General features: G+C 46.0%; 1 protein-coding gene across 2 annotated transcripts; it reads right to left on the bottom strand.

Moving 5' to 3' along the window:
* Positions 1–6,271: 6,271 nt before the first annotated feature.
* Positions 6,272–18,779, bottom strand: LOC104614947 (regucalcin). 2 transcript variants are annotated; one of them, XM_010288167.1, is made up of 6 exons: positions 18,617–18,779; positions 15,419–15,601; positions 13,932–14,147; positions 11,774–11,905; positions 7,236–7,390; positions 6,272–6,492 (listed from the first exon to the last, which is right to left on the bottom strand). In XM_010288167.1, the coding sequence occupies exons 1-6, from the start codon at positions 18,777–18,779 to the stop codon at positions 6,442–6,444; spliced, it is 900 nt and encodes a 299-aa protein (XP_010286469.1). In that variant the 3' UTR covers positions 6,272–6,441. The 2 variants fall into 2 exon arrangements, with proteins under 2 accessions (XP_010286469.1, XP_010286470.1); XM_010288168.1 differs by lacking the exon at positions 13,932–14,147 and having other exon boundaries at positions 6,442–6,492.
* Positions 18,780–18,836: the final 57 nt, after the last annotated feature.

Here is an 18,836-nt window from a genome sequence, read left to right as displayed (position 1 = left end):
TCTGCCCCCGCCGCACGAGTTAAACCGCTTAAAGTTATCAGAATTTGGAGACCGTAAGAAAAATGTCCTGGTAGGAATGAAAAACTAATGTAAAAACATCTAGTCTGCTACAAAAACTACAACCTCTTTCTGGTAGCTATTTGAAAATAGCCTTTCTAACCCTCAGCCCACATCCCTTTTCAAATGATCTTGACAAAAATTGGTCATTTCGGTGCCCCTAAGACACAGGTAAAATACAAACAAATGACTGGCCTTAAAAGGTTTCTTTGCTGTTTCTCTCCCTCTCTCCCCTGTGCAAGCACGGTTGATTTAATTTTTAATTTCAAGATGAAGCTTTGAATAAGCAGGCCGACAGCTAAAGCTTTTAGCGTACGTACAGTGAAACAACCGTCTGTGTAAACCGAGGAATTTTAAGAACCATTTTCCCTCGGTCCGACAGCCAAATATTACACCAAGCTGGAGGACACCTGTACGCAACTCTGCAGCTCATCACAACAGCAAACACACCTGCTGAGGAAAATATTGCAAGACCTGGGTTGGTGTCTCTTTTCCAGCGCTGGTCCAATGAAACCGGCTGCTCTTTTCGGCGACGATTAAAAACGTGCGATAGCCAGTGTTATCTGGAGGGAGCAGGTAACCTTCTACATGTCGTATGCGGTCAGCAGTCACATGAATGGTGAGGCACGGACCAAAGCCCTTCTGAACAGCCTGGTTTGCGGTGCCAGCAGAGAACATGTGATAGGGAAAAACCCTTGCTCAGGATTTTTCTCATGTCATGAGAGAGGCTGAGATGTTGCACCATTCGGTCGCCCTGAGGGCTAGCTCAGCCTTCCCAAATTTAGTGGCAAATGAACGTCTCGGGTGACAAAAAGGGGAGGTTAATAAAAGGTGCAGGGGAGGGTTTTGTCGTACAAGTCGCTTCGAATGGTAAGGAAAGAAACATTCCTGTCATTAAGGCATGCTAGCGCCATTAAGACCTGGCTCCTATTCCCAGCTGTGCCACAACCTTCTGGTGTGCGGAGTCACCCGCTCTCCTTGCCACGCTCCTCACCTCGAATCCGCAAAGCCCGGTGCCCACCTCGGCACAGAGCTGTGAGCTGCTGCCCGCAGCGCGCCCGGGGAAGGGCTTTGGCCAGGGAGCCCCGGCCATGGCCACGGGCGCTGCAGGACGGCGATTTCTTGCCCAGCTTTTAAGACTTTCATTTTTTCCCTTCTTTGGCGTCTGCCATTTTTTTCCTACGTGGAAGGCGAAGGCAGAAGATGCCAAGTGCCTCCTCCCGCCCAGCCCCGCTCAGCAGAGGTAGGTGACAGCGGGTGTCCCCCCCAGCAGCTGGCCCAGCGAGGTGGGGACAAGGGCGGGGCTCGCCGTGGGGACGGAGTCCAAGCCGGGCAGCGAGCCAGAGCCACCCCCAGCGCTTTGGTGACCCTGCGGGTCCTGCCTCTGCAGCGAGGGGGGAAGCGGGGAGGCAGGTTGCTGTGGGGGTCACTGCCCCCACCACCCTCAGCGAGGGCAGAAGCCAGCGGGGAGGAATCGGCCCCAAAGCTGCGCGCGAGAGCAACGCGCTGCTTTACTCGTGCAAGACTTCAACAAACATTTGAATGTGATGTTCAAGTGATAAACGGGATGAACATTTTTCCCAGATAAGCAAATAGCCGAGATAGACCTCACATTGTCCCATCGTAGTCACCATCGATCCAAATTTGGAGATTAAAAAATTACAGCCTTAAGCCAGAAACAAATTTAGACTTTTCTAGCAAAAAAAGCCCGTAATATTTCCAAGTCAAACTCCTGCCAAGGTCGCCGTGTTACAAGCAAAGTGGTTGTGGGTGCCCTGAGGGCCCTTCGCAGCCTTCCTTGGGCTCCCAGCCTGAGCTGTCAGCTCTCCCAATGCAGCACGAACCCTCTGTCTCTGCTCGCTCTCGCAGCATTTTTCACATTACTCTCTGCTTTCCTTCTTTTAATGTAAGTGATAACTTTGAAGGGAGGTTCGTATAGAACAATATGCATTTTTTTTAACAGCATTTTCAGCTGGAAGACCTATTCAAAAGGAAAATTCTGGTCTAAGATCATTTTAACTGCTTTCAATTAAAAGAAAAGCAACTGGTTCTCAGGTGCAGAAGAGTAATTTTTTTTTCTGCAAAGTATTTCCCAAAGCATTTTTTCTAAAGGACTTTTGATGGAGAAAACCACATTTCTCATTCAGCTCTGTTCTTCTGGTGACTTGACTGACTTCCCCACTGTGGCAAAGTAAAATTAAGTCACACAGAGGAATGAAGCATTCACCTCGCCGCAATCAAAAACCAAAAGCAAACGCTGCTTTCCTGGCGAGCGGCTGGGATGCTGGATCGGTGGCGGCGCTAGGCAGGACAGCAGCTGGGACACCACTACCAGAGCACGACTCTCTGATTTACTTGGGTGGCTGCAAATGCTTTGGGGATGCCCCCACAGCATTTTGCACCGTCTCTTATTCCTACCTCACCGACTGCTGGACTACCAGGACAAGTATCACATCTCCCACCCTCCGCACGCCACTTCAGCATCCCCTGTGCGTACCTTTCCAGAGGTCAGTCACTTTAGGAGGAGACACATCTCAAAGGATTTGTGGACGTGCTGTCGACAAGTGGTGTGACCCCGCAGCAGCACTCTGTCCACAATGTACAGAGCCTGCCCCTGCCATGTACTTCATTTGTTTCTAATGTTGCTGGGTTGCAAAGGAGTTTAAACTTCAAGTAAAGTTGGCCAAAGGCGGCCACACGCCCCTGTACCTCTGGCTGATGCCCCACCATAGCGTCTCCTTCTGGGGTGGCTCCCTCCCTCCTTTCCCACTGCTTTAGTCTCCTCTGATGCAACTCCTACCACTTCTTTTTATAGTCCCTACTTTTTATCAATACAGGGTAGTTGGGAGAGTGTATCAAGGCATTAGTACACCACATATATTAATGTGGTATTTAAAGAATTGTATTTGTCTTCTGTTACCTACAGGCATGCACTTGGACAGTAGCACTGAATTTGTTCCTGTGGGTTTACAAATATTTAGTAAATCCATTGCTCCCCTCTTTTTTTTCACAATGCCCCAAATTACACTTGTGTCGCTTATTCCCCTTGAAGGTCCATCCCAGTTTTCAGTACTCTAGAAACTCAACTCTGCATATAATTTGATGGTCCTGATCTTCTAAAGTCATTCTTCACCTAGAGAGACTCCTCTTCTGTGGCTGTCTCCCTCTTGGAGACAACAACAGACATGGGTTAGAGTTAATGAAGACAGAGTCATTAAAAACCCCAGGCAGGCACAGGTATAGGTACTCACCCCAGCAATGTCCCACTTGACAGTGTTGGCCAAAAGTGAAGCCAAGGCTTACCTTCTTGTGGCTTCGCCCTTTTATAGGAAGGGCCTGGTCCCTCCCCAGCGCTCGAGATGCGAAGAACGGGAGCTCCCCGGGCAGTCGGTGGCGCCTGCTTTTATTTTGGCAGAGCTATTTTGCCAGCAAAGGATTACTTGAGTTTTCTTCAGATTGCTTGGGAATAAATATGCTTCACCTATGACTATAGATTTTGGTCACAAGGGTGAAGAAACCCTTCAGGGCACAGCAGCTGCTCCTCCTGATACAGCCTTTCCTGTCACTGGGTTCTTGCTCAACCCTAATTGAAATCAGTGCAAGTCTTTGATCAAAGAGGTGAGCACCATTAGTAAGCGAGGGATTAAACAAAAGTCAGGAAGCCTTCCTAATTGAGGGAACCGGCAACCACTCAGCTCCAGTTTTCCAGATCCAGCGCTCCGTCATGGGACTCAAGTCAAAATACGCCAGCAGCGCCTGTTTGGGCTCCTCGGGGCTGGGGCGCGGGAAGCAGCTATGGCCTCTGCACCGGAGGCTGCAGCAAGGCACGCTCCCAGGACATTTTGGCAACGTTAAAAATACAACTCTCCTGGCAGAGTTGGCTCTTCCTGCTCATGTGATGCCTGTGAAACCAGCGTGACGAAGCCCAAGCAAGTGATCTTACAGGAGTAGGTGGCATTTATTCGTAAATTCTCTACAGAAGCTTATTTTACCTGCTCCCGCTCCCACACTCACAGATATGCGTGCCCCAAACATCTGCCCAGGGCCACCCACTCAAGGTGTGCATGAGGGGCTCCAGCGGCCACATCCTCCCTGCGTCCCCGGGTCCCTCTTGGCCAGCGGTGACAAACTAATCTTTGACCAGATCTTCTGCTCAGTCTGGAGAAGAGGAGGCTGAGGGGAGACCTTATCGCTCTCTACAACTACCTGAAAGGGGGCTGTGGTGAGGTGGGTGTTGGTCTCTTCTCCCAAATAACTAGTGATAGGACGAGAGTAAATGGCCTCAAGTTGCACCAGGGGAGGTTTAGACTCGATATTAGGAAAAAAGTCTTTACTGAGAGAGTGGTCAAACATTGGAACAGGCTGCCCAGGGAGGTGGTGGAGTCACCATCACTGGAAGTGTTCAAAAAACATGTAGACATGGGACTTCGGGACATGGTTTAGTAGGCATGGTGGTGTTGGGTTGATGGTTGGACTTGATGATCTTAAAAGATCTTTTCCAACCTTGATGTTTCTGTGATTCTGCGATTCTGCGATTTTGTGCCCATATGAGCTGTTGCAGTTACCTTTCTAGTGCAGCAACAAGAAATGAAAAGGATTGGCAGATGCCCTGTACTGTGCTGACAATCACCCTACTGCCATCGCGGTGGGGTGAGGGTGAGCACAGGTACAAAACCTCATGGTGCAGAAACTTCTGCCACATGACAGCGGTAGTAGAGGGAGCTTATCTGTGTTTATGCCTACTTATTTTCTGCTGCGTCTCTGAGTGCCCATTAGCGATCAGGCACAGCAGCCCTACAGCATGGTTGCTGAGCTGCAGTAATCACCAGGTTCATGATTTCAGTAAGATCAGAGCCCTGAATTTGCCACTTCCACCATCTCCCTCAATTCATAAACTTTCCCTTTACCGTGCTTTGAGATTACTTTGCAGCGCATACAGGACAGTGGATACCGAAAGAGCAAGCCCCGGTTTCCTTCACCGCCTCACGGTCATCTTCTGCCCTGAAGTGGGGCTGCCTAAACCTCCTGTTTTTCCAGCTGCCGAGACATACGCCGCACACTTTAAAGGCGGCAAACGGTGACTTGCACGCCCCTTGGCTCAAAGCAGCACGGAGGCCAGGCGGCTACTGAGTCACCTACTGCACACTCGGGGGGCAGAGCAGGCGCAGGCAGATCCAGCAGAGAGAAACTAACTCCAGCAGGCTTGCAGAGATGGGCTGGAAACCATGATGTACCGATTCTTGGCGCTACCTGCAGAGGAAACGCATAGCCACAGGCTCTCTTGGCGGCAGTCAGTGGGTTACGCTCACACAGCGGGACGGGGACGTGTAGTTATTTCACAGGCAGATGGAGGTGCACAAGCATGGGAACACGTACCATGCCAAGAGCAAAATCTGCAGTTTAAACACCGACTGAGCTACAGCACAGTTGTTTAAGCACAAGCAGGCCTGAAGTTACTGACAAAAAAAGCAATCCAGTGAATAAGCTTGCCATCGACAAGAAGTGCTATGGAGAAATTAACCCTTGCCTGCACATTCGTAGAAGCAGTGGCCACCGGGGCGTGCGGGCTCCTCCTGCCTGTCTGGCTGCTCGGGGTGGGGTTTGGTCCAGCAGGAGGTACATGCAGGTGGTGGTTTCTTTTAAACACAAATGGCCAAGAATGCCTGATGCTGTCCTGTCATCACAGATTTCCTCAAAACAGGCCGAGATCTTCGGAGGATGGATAAAGATATGGTTCTTGATCCCAAAAGTTTGGGTTTAAATTCAACAAAATGAGCAACATAATGACATGCACTGGGGAGAGATGATGATGATGATTGGCTCCAGCCGATCAGAACGCAACCACAGCTGAGGCCTTAAAAATGTAATGTAAAAAGGCACCCGCAGAGCCACAGTAATCAGCATTAATATTTCAGTTGTTGAGAAAACCATAGGACAAATGAAGTTCCAGTTAAAGCAGCAGCAAGACCACAAATGGATATTTTATGAGGAACTTTGAAAATATGCAAAAGACACAGTAGTTTAATCAATAAATCAATATAGCATAAGTTGAAAACGAGACAGGAGAATAAAAATAAAAAGATACTAAGATATTATTTAATCATAACGGGAAGTTACAATATTTAGTAGTTTATTAAGGTGAGAATCTTTTTAGCACAACAGAAAAAGCACCATCATATATTCAAAGTAATAGAGTTTAAAGGGGAAAAAAAGATCAGTTTTAAAATATTCCATCTATTTCAGCAGCTTTTTATCCTTTCCTGATGAGATACTACAATTGTATTATGGTTTCAATTCAGCAGAAGGTGCTGAACACCAGAATACAACCTTCTGACTTGTCTTGCTTATGTCAGTCCTCTCTAATCCATTCCGAAGAGTGTATATTTAACCTGCAAATGGATTCGGGGGGACTCCTTTCACTCCTAGCCCTGTTATCTATTAAAACAGAGAAAAAAAGAAAAAAAAATCAGTGCAATAATTCACCACCACCAGACACTTGCTTTTCTTTCACAACTAGACACGCTTTAATTTAGGAAAGGACTGTGTCTTCCAACTTGACATCCTACTATATTGTGCACACAGCAGCTCACCACAGCCAGGAACTTCAGCCTGGGCTCCTTCTCTGACACTCAGTAATCACAGGCCACAGTCCATTCCCCAAAAGTCTCCTCTCAGATACTACTAAGCCTTAATTCTGCAGTTCACAATGTAACCTTTGGTATGTGCAGATATGGAAGAGCAAGGCTTTAAAGCGAATCCCAAGGTGATAAATTCTTAAAGAGATAATTTAGTTATAACTAACTAGAAAGTAAAGAAAAGCAGATGCTTTTATCTGCCCTTGATTAAGACACAAGTATTTACACATTCTTTCCGTAATAAATAGAAGACTCGAACTGTGTTGGGAGACGGAGAAGTCGAAAGAGGTGATGGCATAGAAAAATGTGCAGTATCAGCACTGTTACAAATTTTAAACCCGAAAGTATTTTAAAATCTCTAAATACATTTAACTTTCTCATCCTGCAACAGGAACCAAAAATACAACAACAGCTTAACATATATGACTGATGTTCTAACAATCCCCCTCATCCTGCTTCCCACCATTCCAACTGGTTTGCCACCTGAAAAATGCAGGAGGGGAAAAATGGCCTTCTAAAGTGACAGGAAAAAGTATCATTCACCTTGAAAACCCCGCCAGCCTGCGGTTGCCGTGCAAGCCACTCTTTATCCATCCCATCGCTGGCAGAAGTCACATACATCTCTGAATAATCCTTTCCTCCGAAACAGCAGGAAGTTGTCTTGTCAACAGGAAGTTTCACAGTCTGGAGTCTTTTTCCTGGAGAAAAACCGTGCATGCCGTTTCCTTTTTGTCTACTTACAAAAAGAAATTTAAACAAATCATTGCGAATAACCAGCATAGAGCCAGGTGTTCCACAAAAGTGGGTTACCAGGGCAGGGGAGGTCTCACGCTGAGTTTCAGCATGCTGATGAGCACCGTGACAGGGAGAAACCAGACTTCTGTAAACCGCATCATTGACGATGCATCATTTGACAAGTTTCAGTCTCAGTTATCACAAACAAATCCCACCCACCCCCAGTGCCAACCTGTCCTCTAATTAAATGCTAACATCCACAGCACAGACATCTGTATCTGAGCTCATCATCTAGGCTGCCCATGCAGCCAATGGAAATGGGCTGTAATTCCTCCCTAAAATAGGTCACATGAATCACGCCCTAGACCTGCTGACTTTTCTACTTTTAACTACAAAGGAAGCCCGGAGCAAGCAGACCTCGTGCAGCTCTACAGAGGCGTAACTCGTGCTACACCTCTACTGCCTGCAGTTAAGGAAGATTAATTCCTAGAAGTTTTTCCTGAAATTTCAATAGCCTTTCAAATCAAGCTTGCATAAAATAGAGATCATGGGACATGGCTGAAGTTTACAAGAAACTTGCGCTACCATAAATAATATTATGCATTTATTACACCAACAAATAGCTACCATCCTAATGACAGTAGTAAACAGATTGCCTCCAGCCTTAACTAGAAGGCTGTCAAGATGCCGTACAGCAGATATTTCTAAAATTCCTCCTAATTTTGGGCAATAAATGCTTATACCCATCATGCCTACTTTATTTACCTACAATTGAATTTCTCTTTCTAGAAAAACAGGTACAAAATATGTAATTTCCCTTGCCCCTCACTTGCGTGTGCAAAGGGCTTGGTCCCCTTACAGTAACTGTTTAGCCATGAAATAGCAGGAGAGTAACTTTGATGTTGAGACCCTTACAAGGAGAAAGAAAAAGTGGAGAGTTTGGCCCACAACACCTATGAGAAGTTTCAACTTCAGAGTGGGGCACCATTTCCCAGGAGGTGCATATCAAAGCAAGCACCAGTCTTCCTTTTTACATGCTCTGAAACCTTTTCCCCCACCCAACAATCTGTGCCTTGGTCCCCTGCAGCACTGCAATGAGCCGACAACAGCACAGACCAAATGGCTCCACCTGTACCACAACACTAAGTGGGGCACAGGCACAAGCAGAGCCACATTATCAAGCCATTGGTGCAGGCCTGGCACAATTCTGGCCCACCTAGTTGGGTATGCTGCTCCCCAGAGACAGTTTGGGCTCTGTTTCAGTGTAGGAAGACATCCTGGCTGTGTAAAAGAAGCTATGATATGCCATATGGTGCAGGACTAAAGGACATTTGCCGATCCATTTTACTTGCTAGTATGGCTAGTATTGTTTTACCGAGAACCCTGACATGAGGGCTGGATACTTTTAAGTAAATGAAAACAGCAAGTGAGCAGTGGTGAGAGAGGCGCTCGTATGCAATAGCCTGGGAAGTTTCAGCACTCTGGGATTCCTCATGCTGTATAATAAGCTGATTTGACACACACTTTGACCCACAATGGCCAAGGTAAAAATCAAAATCAAAGTAAAAAAAAAAACCAAAATCAGTGTAACGGTATTTAGATTGTCAGAGATTATTTGCATGTCTTGTTACCTGTTATTTCCCTGAGAAGAGTAGATTTTTCAAAATATCTAGAGATTTGGGAGAGCAGAAGTCCTGTCTGTTGCCTTAGAGTGACAAGGACCAATATGAGTCCCAAGACAATGCTCCTGCCAACTGGCTCTAGCAGCACTTTGTGGTTATCCAGTCAGCTAGAAGTGGAAGGATTACATGGCAGCTTATAAAACACTCCAGAGGCCACCCTAGAAATTGGCTGACACCACGTCTCGGAGAAAATGAGTGGGGAGGGCATTCAAAGGGAGAAAACATGCACTGCAGAAGAGGCACGAGCCCCAGAGACAAGGGAAGAGATCCTTACTGCATTTGCAAGAGTGGACTCGGCAGATAATGACCCAGAAGATGCTGTTTATAAAGCTCAAAGATGAGCAATGTCTTTCTGGAGATGCAAGAAAACCTGCACCTGGATGCTCTGAAATCCACCTGAAGTATTCATCTATGCTTGGTTTCTGTAGAAGAAGCTTAGCAAATCTTTTAGACCCCGTGCAATCAAAGGATATAAAATACAATCATTAGGAAGAACTGGAAAATATTTAATTCCTAATTAAAAGACATGATTGCATAAAACTAGCAGGTCACTAAGTGACCAGAAGGCAAGACGAGACTTGGCAACATACAAGTTAGACATCCTTTTCAAGCCCTTTGCAAACCCGGTGGAATCAGTCATCGCAGTCCTTCCCTATAGCACATCCTGAATCTAAAGGCAGCAGCTGCCTAAGCTAAAGGAGCCTAGACCTAAAAAGCCGCTTCACCCTGAACCTCAAAACCTTCACTGAGAAAAGATGGCAAACAAACAAGTTTTCTCGTCCATTCCCCTGAAAACACAGTCCAAGCAAAACCTGAAAATCCCTCACGCGCTTTAGATGAGCTCTTTGTCAGTGGATTTATCTGCAACCGGCTGACAGTTGTTCAAGCCACACTTATGCATTAGAAGAGAAGCTTTCATGGAGTTCTCCTCCAACCTGCCTGGGTTATCTCCCTAAATAGTTACAATTCACTCAGAATTCAGCAAATTGCAGGTTTTAGATATTACTTTCAAATGATAGCGCAGAGCGGGCAGATAAGCACACGATACTCATAAAGAAGGTGGCTCTGTTTGACATGGACATTTAACCTGTAAAAATTCCTGCTACTGTTCGCTGCGGGTGCTGGGAGTTTTACATGGGTGAGGGGAGACAGAACAAGTTCACAGAAACTTGAAAATCCACGGGCAGTGACCAATACATCAAAATCACATCCAGCTCTGAAAGACTCTGAGCCAAGCGTAGTTGAAAGCTGGGAATGCATTAGGGCTACGTACTCCGCTTTCTCTACTCTTACAGTCTCCCTGTGCACTTGCTTATGGACACTATTCCCATCAGCCTTCCCTTAAGAAAACACCCCCGAAAGGGAGGAGGAAAAGGAAAACAAGTGAAAAAAGGAAGAAGGTGAAGGCCAGGGAGGAAAAAGGTAGAAACTGAACCAGAAAGGAAAAATGGCAGAGTCCACTGCTCCAGGAGGGTATTCAAAGGGCCGACGGAGGTCACCAAGGAGTGCTCTGCCCACCAAAGGGACAGGATTTGGGACCAGAAACGGGTCCCAGAGCTGCTGGGATCTCCTGGCTGGAGCTTCTTCCTCCTAGGGCTGGGGTGCAGACTCCGCAGGACAGGAGGAAGTCCCGCAGGTTGACAAGACCTTGGATAGATACAAATCAAGAGGTGGGGGGAAAAGCACAGCCTGAGCCTCAAGTAAGAGGTTTCAGTGCCATCAGAAGAGAGGCTGCAGCCTGACCCGCCTGGTGCACTGTGTGCCAGGGTTTGCTGCACGCTGCAGAGGCAGCATGCATCAAGGGACACTGGCATCCCTGACTCTGCAGCCCCACAAAACCCCAAGACTTCTGTTAGGGCTGGACCTGGGTTCAAGAGATCCCAGATGCCACCCAGGGCAGTTGCTCCTATCCTACATTATGCAAACCTGTGCTGTCTGGGATGCGTCAAAATCACACTCCCATTCTCACCCAGGAGTCCCTTGCAGACAGTGTGGTTCAGTCTCTCTGAAGTGCTTCACAAATGTTTTTTTCCCAGACTAAACCATGTCTGGCAGACCACCAAAGTCCAAATGAATGACAGGCTCAGACAATGGGCACACCCATGATGTTACTGTGGGAATGATAAAATGCTGTGGAATTCATTTTTTTTAATTATTGCAATTTCAAAATTTATTATGTAAATAAATTTCAACAATTAAAAAAAGTTGCTGGCATCAGTGTCATGTGGGACTTGTATTAACCTCAGCAGCCTGCCCAAAATAACACACTATGCTGAAGAAACAAGACAAAAAAATGGCTTAAATAATCTCTGCCATTTCATGGCTTATTCATTTTCTTCCACATCATTTACCAGTAAGGTAAACGCTGATCTTAAGTTTGGAGGATGTAAGAGGATGACAACTCAAACACTTTGCAAGTATAACAATAACCCCCTCTGCAACTTTACCTTTTCCAACACAACAGAGGCTGGGAACAAAGGAGACTTATTTACAAAGATAAACTTTTGAGAGCAGGGACGTCTAATTGCTTTAAAAAAAAAGTGATGTTTTAAAAAGAGCAGATATACCATTTCTGTGAGGGGGGGAAAAAAGCACCTCATTCTTTGCTTTTGCTGGTTCTTTTTTTAAACACAGAATTCCAGTCCACTCTTTGCAAGGACTTACCTGTCTCAGGGTCAAGACGAATCACTCTCCCACCATCATAACAAGCTACCCAGAGTTTGCCTTCTGTATCAATGCACATCCCATCAGGAATGCTTTCCTCTTTTTCCAGTCTGTATATGCTCCTACGGTTGCCTGCAGGGTAGAAAAAACACACCAAAACTAAGTGAGATAGTTGTTAAAAGTTTTATCATCAGTCACAGCCCAGCAGAGTTATTCGTACTATTATTTCCAAAAGCTGTGCTGAAGTCTAGCATGGTTCTTTGGTATGAAAGAAAGAGATCGCATCTGCTGCCCTGCTTGTTCCCCAAGACAGTTGTTTCTCAGCATGGAAGCCTGCAGATCAGTTTCTATCCATTGAAAGTATAATCCTTTTTTTCTGGCGTTCTTTTCTAGTGCACGACTCATGCTCCTTACTTACAATATTAAATCAATGACTGAATAGATTAATGTTCTATATATATTCAGAATATTAATTACTTGTTCTAAAGGCAGTTTGGATCATTTCACGTACGGGTTGCTTCCAGTCAGACAACTGGAGACTTTTCAAACAAATTGCTGGAACTTGCCAATAATCACTGTTCCAACACAAAACTGACCTTCAGATATATAAACTGAGAGTTTAGATAAACACAGAGTTAGGAAAAGCATCAACTTCAAAGGCATACTGTCAACCTAAAAACAAACAACTCTATCTGAACTTTTATCCACTGTTATTAAAGAAAATTAAAACCAACTTTCCAACATCGTTTATTTTATGATCTGACAACTTCAATGTTTCTCATATGTAGCAATATTTTTAATGTCTTTCCTTTGTGCTCCTGGGGATTGTCAGATTGCCCACAGAAAGACAGAGCGAGTGAGCACGGGTGAGAGAGGGAGAAGAGCCACCCTATTTCCTAAAGAAAAAGTCAATCATAAGCCATAGCAGAGAGACATTGGGCCAAGATACTACACCTAAAAAGACTTTAAATTCACAGTTTTAAAACTAAATATCAAATCAACTGGGTTCTTTTAAAGCAAAATACTGCAGTCCATGTACTCAAAAGCAAATTATTAGTCCAAGTCACTGGAATTTTTCTTTTGCCCAAGCTTGTAGAAGCCCTTAAGGGGTTGTTTTGTTTTAAATAAATGAAGGAAGAGGAGTTTTGAGTTACTGCTTTCCAGTTGTTGCTTAGCTCTGTCTGCAGAATCTTCATCTAAGAGCTTATATTTTAAAAAACAAAACAAGGTGAAGAAAAACCTAGAGAAGCTAGCAGAGGTTTTACACAAGACTACAAGCTTTTCTGTTACTTTGCCTGTGCTGTCAGGCATAAGAAACACACAGCCACAGAAATCTAGCCATACAAGAAACATTTAAGCCTTTTTTACACAGGAAGATCAAATATGCCTTGTGTTTAGTAACAGTAGTCCAGATTACCACTCAAACTCCACCACGCGTTTTAAATACTTCATGGTATTACCAGCAGCCTTTGACTAGTTTGAGCTAGAAGCCTGCCAGGCGCAGATGAATCTTAATATGGCTTCTGTTGTTTTGTTCTAAAGAGGTTTCTGAAGAAGAGCTCTGCCCTGGTTTCAGTTGGGATACAGTTAATTTTCTTCGCAGAAGCGAGTATGAGGCTGTGTTTTGGATGCGGGATGAAAAAAATGCTGATAGCACACTGATGTTTTGAGTTGTTGCTGAGCAGTCAAGGACAGTCCAGCTTCCCACACTCTGCCCGGTCAGCGTGGAGGCTGGGGGTGCACGGGGAGCTGGGAGGGGACACAGCCAGGACAGCTGACCCAGGCGGGCCAAAGGGATGTTCCAAACCATATGTCATGCTCAGCATATAAACTGGAGGAGTTGGCCGGGAAGGGGCCATGGCTCGGAAACGAACTGGGCATCGGTCAGTGCTGTGCCTCACTTGTTTTGTAGATTCTTTTATCATTATTATTATCATTATTATTATTCTTTTATTTTCCCTGTCTTATTAAACTGTCTTTATCTCAACCCACGAGTTCTACCCTTTTTCTTTTCTGATTCTCTCCCCCATCCCACTGGGGGATGGAGGGTGAGTGAATTGCTGTGGCAGATCACCTCCACATAATAACGATCAACATTGGAAACAAACATCACAATCTTTAGGCACAAACGATTACTTTACAACACAACAATTCATACCAATTTTTCCAGTTTGGAGGTCATAATCAAAGGCATCCACTGAGTATGACAGGCTGTCAATGTAAAAGAAGGTTTTGTGATCCAGCGACCAGTCCAGCCCATTAGAAATGTCCACCTGATCAAAGTGCTTCACCACTGAGAGATCAGAAAAGAGCGTGTACAGAGAGCCCTGGTGTCTTTCCAGCACAGCAGGTCGAATCTCCTCAGCCATTGTACCTGTGCAGAGCCAAAGGGGAGAAAGCAGGTTCAGAGTGAGCGGGCTCTCCTCCAGGTTTGGTGACAGCCCCTCGCTATGATGATGACTACACTGCCAAAATAGAAGGGAGCTGTGCAGGGGCTTCAAAAATCTGGGGAAGAAACTGAGTTAGAAGCAAAAGATTTCAAAAGTGTTTGCTTTTAGCAGAAGATGACAAAACACAGCCTTTGTTTTTTTGTTGAACTGTGGCAGAAATGGTGTGCAGTGTGATTTCTGCAGAACATTTTATTCAGCCGTTCAAATATTAAGAAAGGTGTGGTCAGCATTTAACTTCCCACAAATCTTAACGTCTTATATAGCAGCGAAACTGGAAAAAAATTTCTTCCTCCCTCAGAACAAGTCTTACTAAAGCCTCTTCAAAAGCAAATCTCATCTTTGCAGCTCAAAGTTGGCAGCTGAGACTGGCTCCTGAGAGGCTGGGTAAAAGCAAGGCAAGGTAAGCCTGGGCACCCAACTACAGGGCAGATGCACAGAACAGTGTTTTAAAAAACAGGTCGGCTGAGGCTGTAGGACATTTCTGGAGATCATCTGGGCCACCCCCTGCTCAAAGCAGGGCCAGACACTGCTCAGGGCAGTGTTGTGTCTTGAAGATCTCCACAGATGGAGACTCCACAGCCTCTCCGGACAACCTGTTCCACTGTTTCATCATCCTCAGTGAGTGAGTTTTCTTACATTTGCACAGAATTTCCTGAATTTCAGTTTATGCCCATTGCCTCTGGTCCTGTCACTGGACACCAGTGAGCAGAGCCTGGCTCCCTCTTCTTTACTCCTGCCCCCTCAGGTACTTATACACATGGATAAGAGACCTCCTAAGCCATCTCTTCTCCAGGCTAAACAGTCACATAGTTTTTAGAAATACCATCTATAAATTCTGATTTATGATGAACAAACCCCACAATATCATATATTTCTCACTGGAAGAGTGCCAATAAGTACTCTGCCAGCATTCAAAATAAGCATGCCAACAGGGAAGAGGCAAGGCCAGTGTCTTAAATCAGGCAGGCTCACAATAGTGGGCCTCTTTTTTAAAAAATAGTCCTGATGATGAGATGGTGTCCAGGTGGTACGAACAGATTTGTAAATGGGATTAAATTCTGCTTGAAGACAACAAAAAGAAAAATAACCACACCATTTAACTATGAATGAACACTTGCTGCATTACAACTGATCACTGCATGTTGTCACCAAAACTTAACGGAGCAGCAGAAGGAAGGAACCGCCTGCAGCATACCTGCGAAATACCTCCCTGCAGGATCCACTTTCCCATCATTGAATCGGTTGTTTGGTTTATTCTTGTCCACGTGAGTAATGGTGGTTACCAGCTGCTCTTTCCATTTCAAAGCAGCAAACCTGGTTCCCAGGGTGATGACGTAATCTCCAGATTTCCGGAGAGCCACAGAGCTCACGGGAGCATCTAAAAACAGGGTGAAATGGGAAAGAGGTATGTGCTATGAAGACACGTTTCTTTTCTGCTCGCTTCAGACACACAAGCAGTCATGCCAAACTCAGTGAGACCACAGGCAGCAGAAACAACTTTATTTCCTATTAAAAAGATGTTTAAATACATAGAAATAGATCTTTTCACGCGAAGAGAGCATACTTAATGCATACAGAAAGTGGCTACAAAGAGAATCACCGGTTTGGGAACTTGAGTATCGCCACAATTCCCAGGAGTGATAATCATTACCAGCACCTGGTTCTGCTAGAGGCTTTAAAAAACATAAAAAGGAGGACAGATACAGGCATGTGTATTTTTTACGACAGGTTACTGTGTGGATTCCCCCCTCCCTAGGGGAAAACCTGATTGCCACACGAGCTCTGAAGCAACTGTGTTTGTTTAGCCCAACTCCTGGGTAAATCAGCCCAGCATGGCCGTTCAGTCATAACTGGTGGAGACAGAGAGTATCTCTGCACTGGGACAGGTCACGCTGGGCAGGAGAGCCAGCCCTCTGCACCACACTCTGCACTGCAGTTCTGACATGCCTCCAGCAGCACCAAACACACGCCAAAGAGTGGCAGAGCTTTCCAAGAGTTAAAGCAAAACACAAAATTAGTAAATACTACCTGGTTGGTTTACACTCATTCAAGCTGTTACGCAGTAAAACCTCAATTGCAGGTTATTATAAAGGAATTAGTAAAAAAAAAAAAAAAACCAGAGAAATGAGTGTGAAGATTACATCTGAGTAAAAGCCTAAAATAAGACACAATGTAAGGACCTTTGAACAGGGCAATAAAGTCCGGGATAATATTTAATATGCATGGGACTAATCATCAACTTTCTAATTTAAAAATAAAACATTTCTTGTATTTATAACTTTGCAGGGGTTAACAGTTTCACACACGCTTATAACCACCACCAGCCGCCACTGTTGCCCAAGAGGAGCTGCTCCTTTTTGGCTGCTTGCTCTTGGCTCAGGACGCCCTTTCCCTTTGCAGCCCCGGCAGCGGTACCACCATTCCAGAAACCCGAATGCCATTAGCCCCCAGCACCTGAGCTGCACACCTGAGTGCAAGCTCAATTCTAGCAATCCCTTCACCCAGAGGCGTGCGACTGCACTGCTGAGGCTTGCTGGTGGTCTGGGATCGTATATGCCGGGCCAGTGGGTGCCACTTCTCCCTCCCGTGCCAGCAGAGAGGTCGGCAGAGTCCCCTCAGCCCCGCGTGGCACCCGTCAAAGGAAGCCATCATTTTGCTGCTCGTCCGACTGCCAGTAGCCACGCCAAGAAAAGCGCTGTCCTGCCTGCGCCAGGGGCAGGGGCTTTGCCCGCAGCATGGGAACGCAACTCTCCCCGCAAAACTCCTGGGGTCATGGCCAACAGGAGCCCTTCCACCCAGGCAGCCTCCAGAGCCTCCCTCCCACCCTGGGTGGGGAGCAGCCCCCCGGCACAGCAGCCTGTGTACCCCTGCCTGCCCGTCCCTGGAGGCATCGGCCCCCCGGGTGCCCCTACAGCCACAAGAACGGCCCATACCTTCCCCATGAAGCGCCTCGGGGGAAAGGGGTGTACCAGGCTAGCCAGACAGACACAGCCACCCCGCTGTTCACTGCACAAATACAGCACAGGCTGCATTAGCCCTTGCACCCGGCTCAGCCCACGGCTGCCTCAGGGGGCTCTGTTAAGCAGCACCCAACAGGACTTGGATTTATTTGCAACACCATTTTATGCCAAACAGAAAACTGACCATAAGGTCTCCCAGGCCCCAGGCACGGTTATGCATGTAGTGGTGTTTTCTCTGTGGAGTTGAAAAGGGCATCTGAAGTTGTCGCTAAGTGTGGGGTTGTTGTAATATTCTATAAAGTTCAGTAACTGAGAGAATTCTCTCTCGATTTCCACTTTGGACATCAACGCGCTATTTTAATCACATGTCACTCTTTGGCTCTTTGGGGGTTTTTTGGTCTTTTAATCATGGTATTCCCAAAGGCAGAGCTATGAATTGCAACTATTATATTACTATGCAGAGGAAACAGAAGGAAGTAAAAAAAAAAAAAAAAGTCGCTACTTCAGCTACTGTCCCATGTACATGTCCTCCAGAGAGGCCGTATGTAAAGGATTACACCTTTGAGAGTAGATCCAAGTTGGGGAGGGTGGAGGCCAGGAGAAGCACACTCCTTCAGCTAAGGTAAGAGGAAGTAAGTTTGAGAAACAATGTTTTCAAAATTAGTATCAGGCCTTCTCTCATCTTAAAACTGGTAACCACGGTAATTTGAAAGGCAGAGAAGTCCAGATCAATTTATTGTGAATAATGTGAACAGCTTATAAGTGGGCAAAAGCAAGTGATTTTCACCAAGTGTTACTGAACGTGAGAGTAATAAATCTGAGTACTTAGACCATTCAATGAGCTGTCTTCAGAAAAAATAAATGTTATCACATCCAAGAGTAAATCTACAACTCTTTATGAGAGTTAGCACACCTCTTCCTTCCTGAAATAAATACTTAAACTATTGAGACCCTGGCAACACTGTTACCTTAAAAATATCATCTTCTTAAATCATTACGGGAAATTCTCTTCTAATAAAGCAAATGTTACGGGCACTACTCTTCAAATCGGTAACAAAACTCCCACAGACATCAGCACCAGAGAAGGAGAGTCTTGGTGACCCTTACCTCTGGGACAAAGGGGGAGCAGAAGACAGCAGGCTGTGAACAATTTATAGGAAAGAGAAGTGGATCAAATGTAATCCAAAAATCGTAAGAAAAGTCCTTAGGACTGTCTGGCCAGTCACTGTATTTAGTTTCTGCACACAGCACAAGCCCCAGCATCCTCTTTGGCCTAGCAAGGTCAGGTTTTAGGGGAGGGTCTCCTTGCACCAGAAGACGAGCACCATCCAGCATCACCCACAGGAGTCCTGCCCGTGTTCGGCAGGGAGGCAGTACCAAGTCAGAACGCACAATTGCGACGTTCGGCAGAAGGTTTTCGAGCCGTTCCTTACCCACAGAGATGGCCTGCACTCGCTGGGTGACCGAGCTCCAGCGGCACACCTTTCTACCCGTGATGTCCACGCAGAGCAGCGCGCTTTCCTTCTCGTCCCAGACCGGCGACTCCCCAATCCTGTAGCCCTCGTTGGCCACGCACTCGATCTTAACCGATGACATGCCTGCGGGGAAAAACAGCATTCCTGTTTTACGTCCGTCTGTCAAGAGCGAGCGCGC

The sequence above is a fragment of the Phaethon lepturus genome, unplaced genomic scaffold (assembly GCF_000687285.1).
Source record: "Phaethon lepturus isolate BGI_N335 unplaced genomic scaffold, ASM68728v1 scaffold18545, whole genome shotgun sequence".
Taxonomy (NCBI): Eukaryota; Metazoa; Chordata; class Aves; order Phaethontiformes; family Phaethontidae; genus Phaethon; species Phaethon lepturus.
Note: the sequence above shows the minus strand (reverse complement) of the source record. Positions and strands in the feature narration are given on the sequence as shown.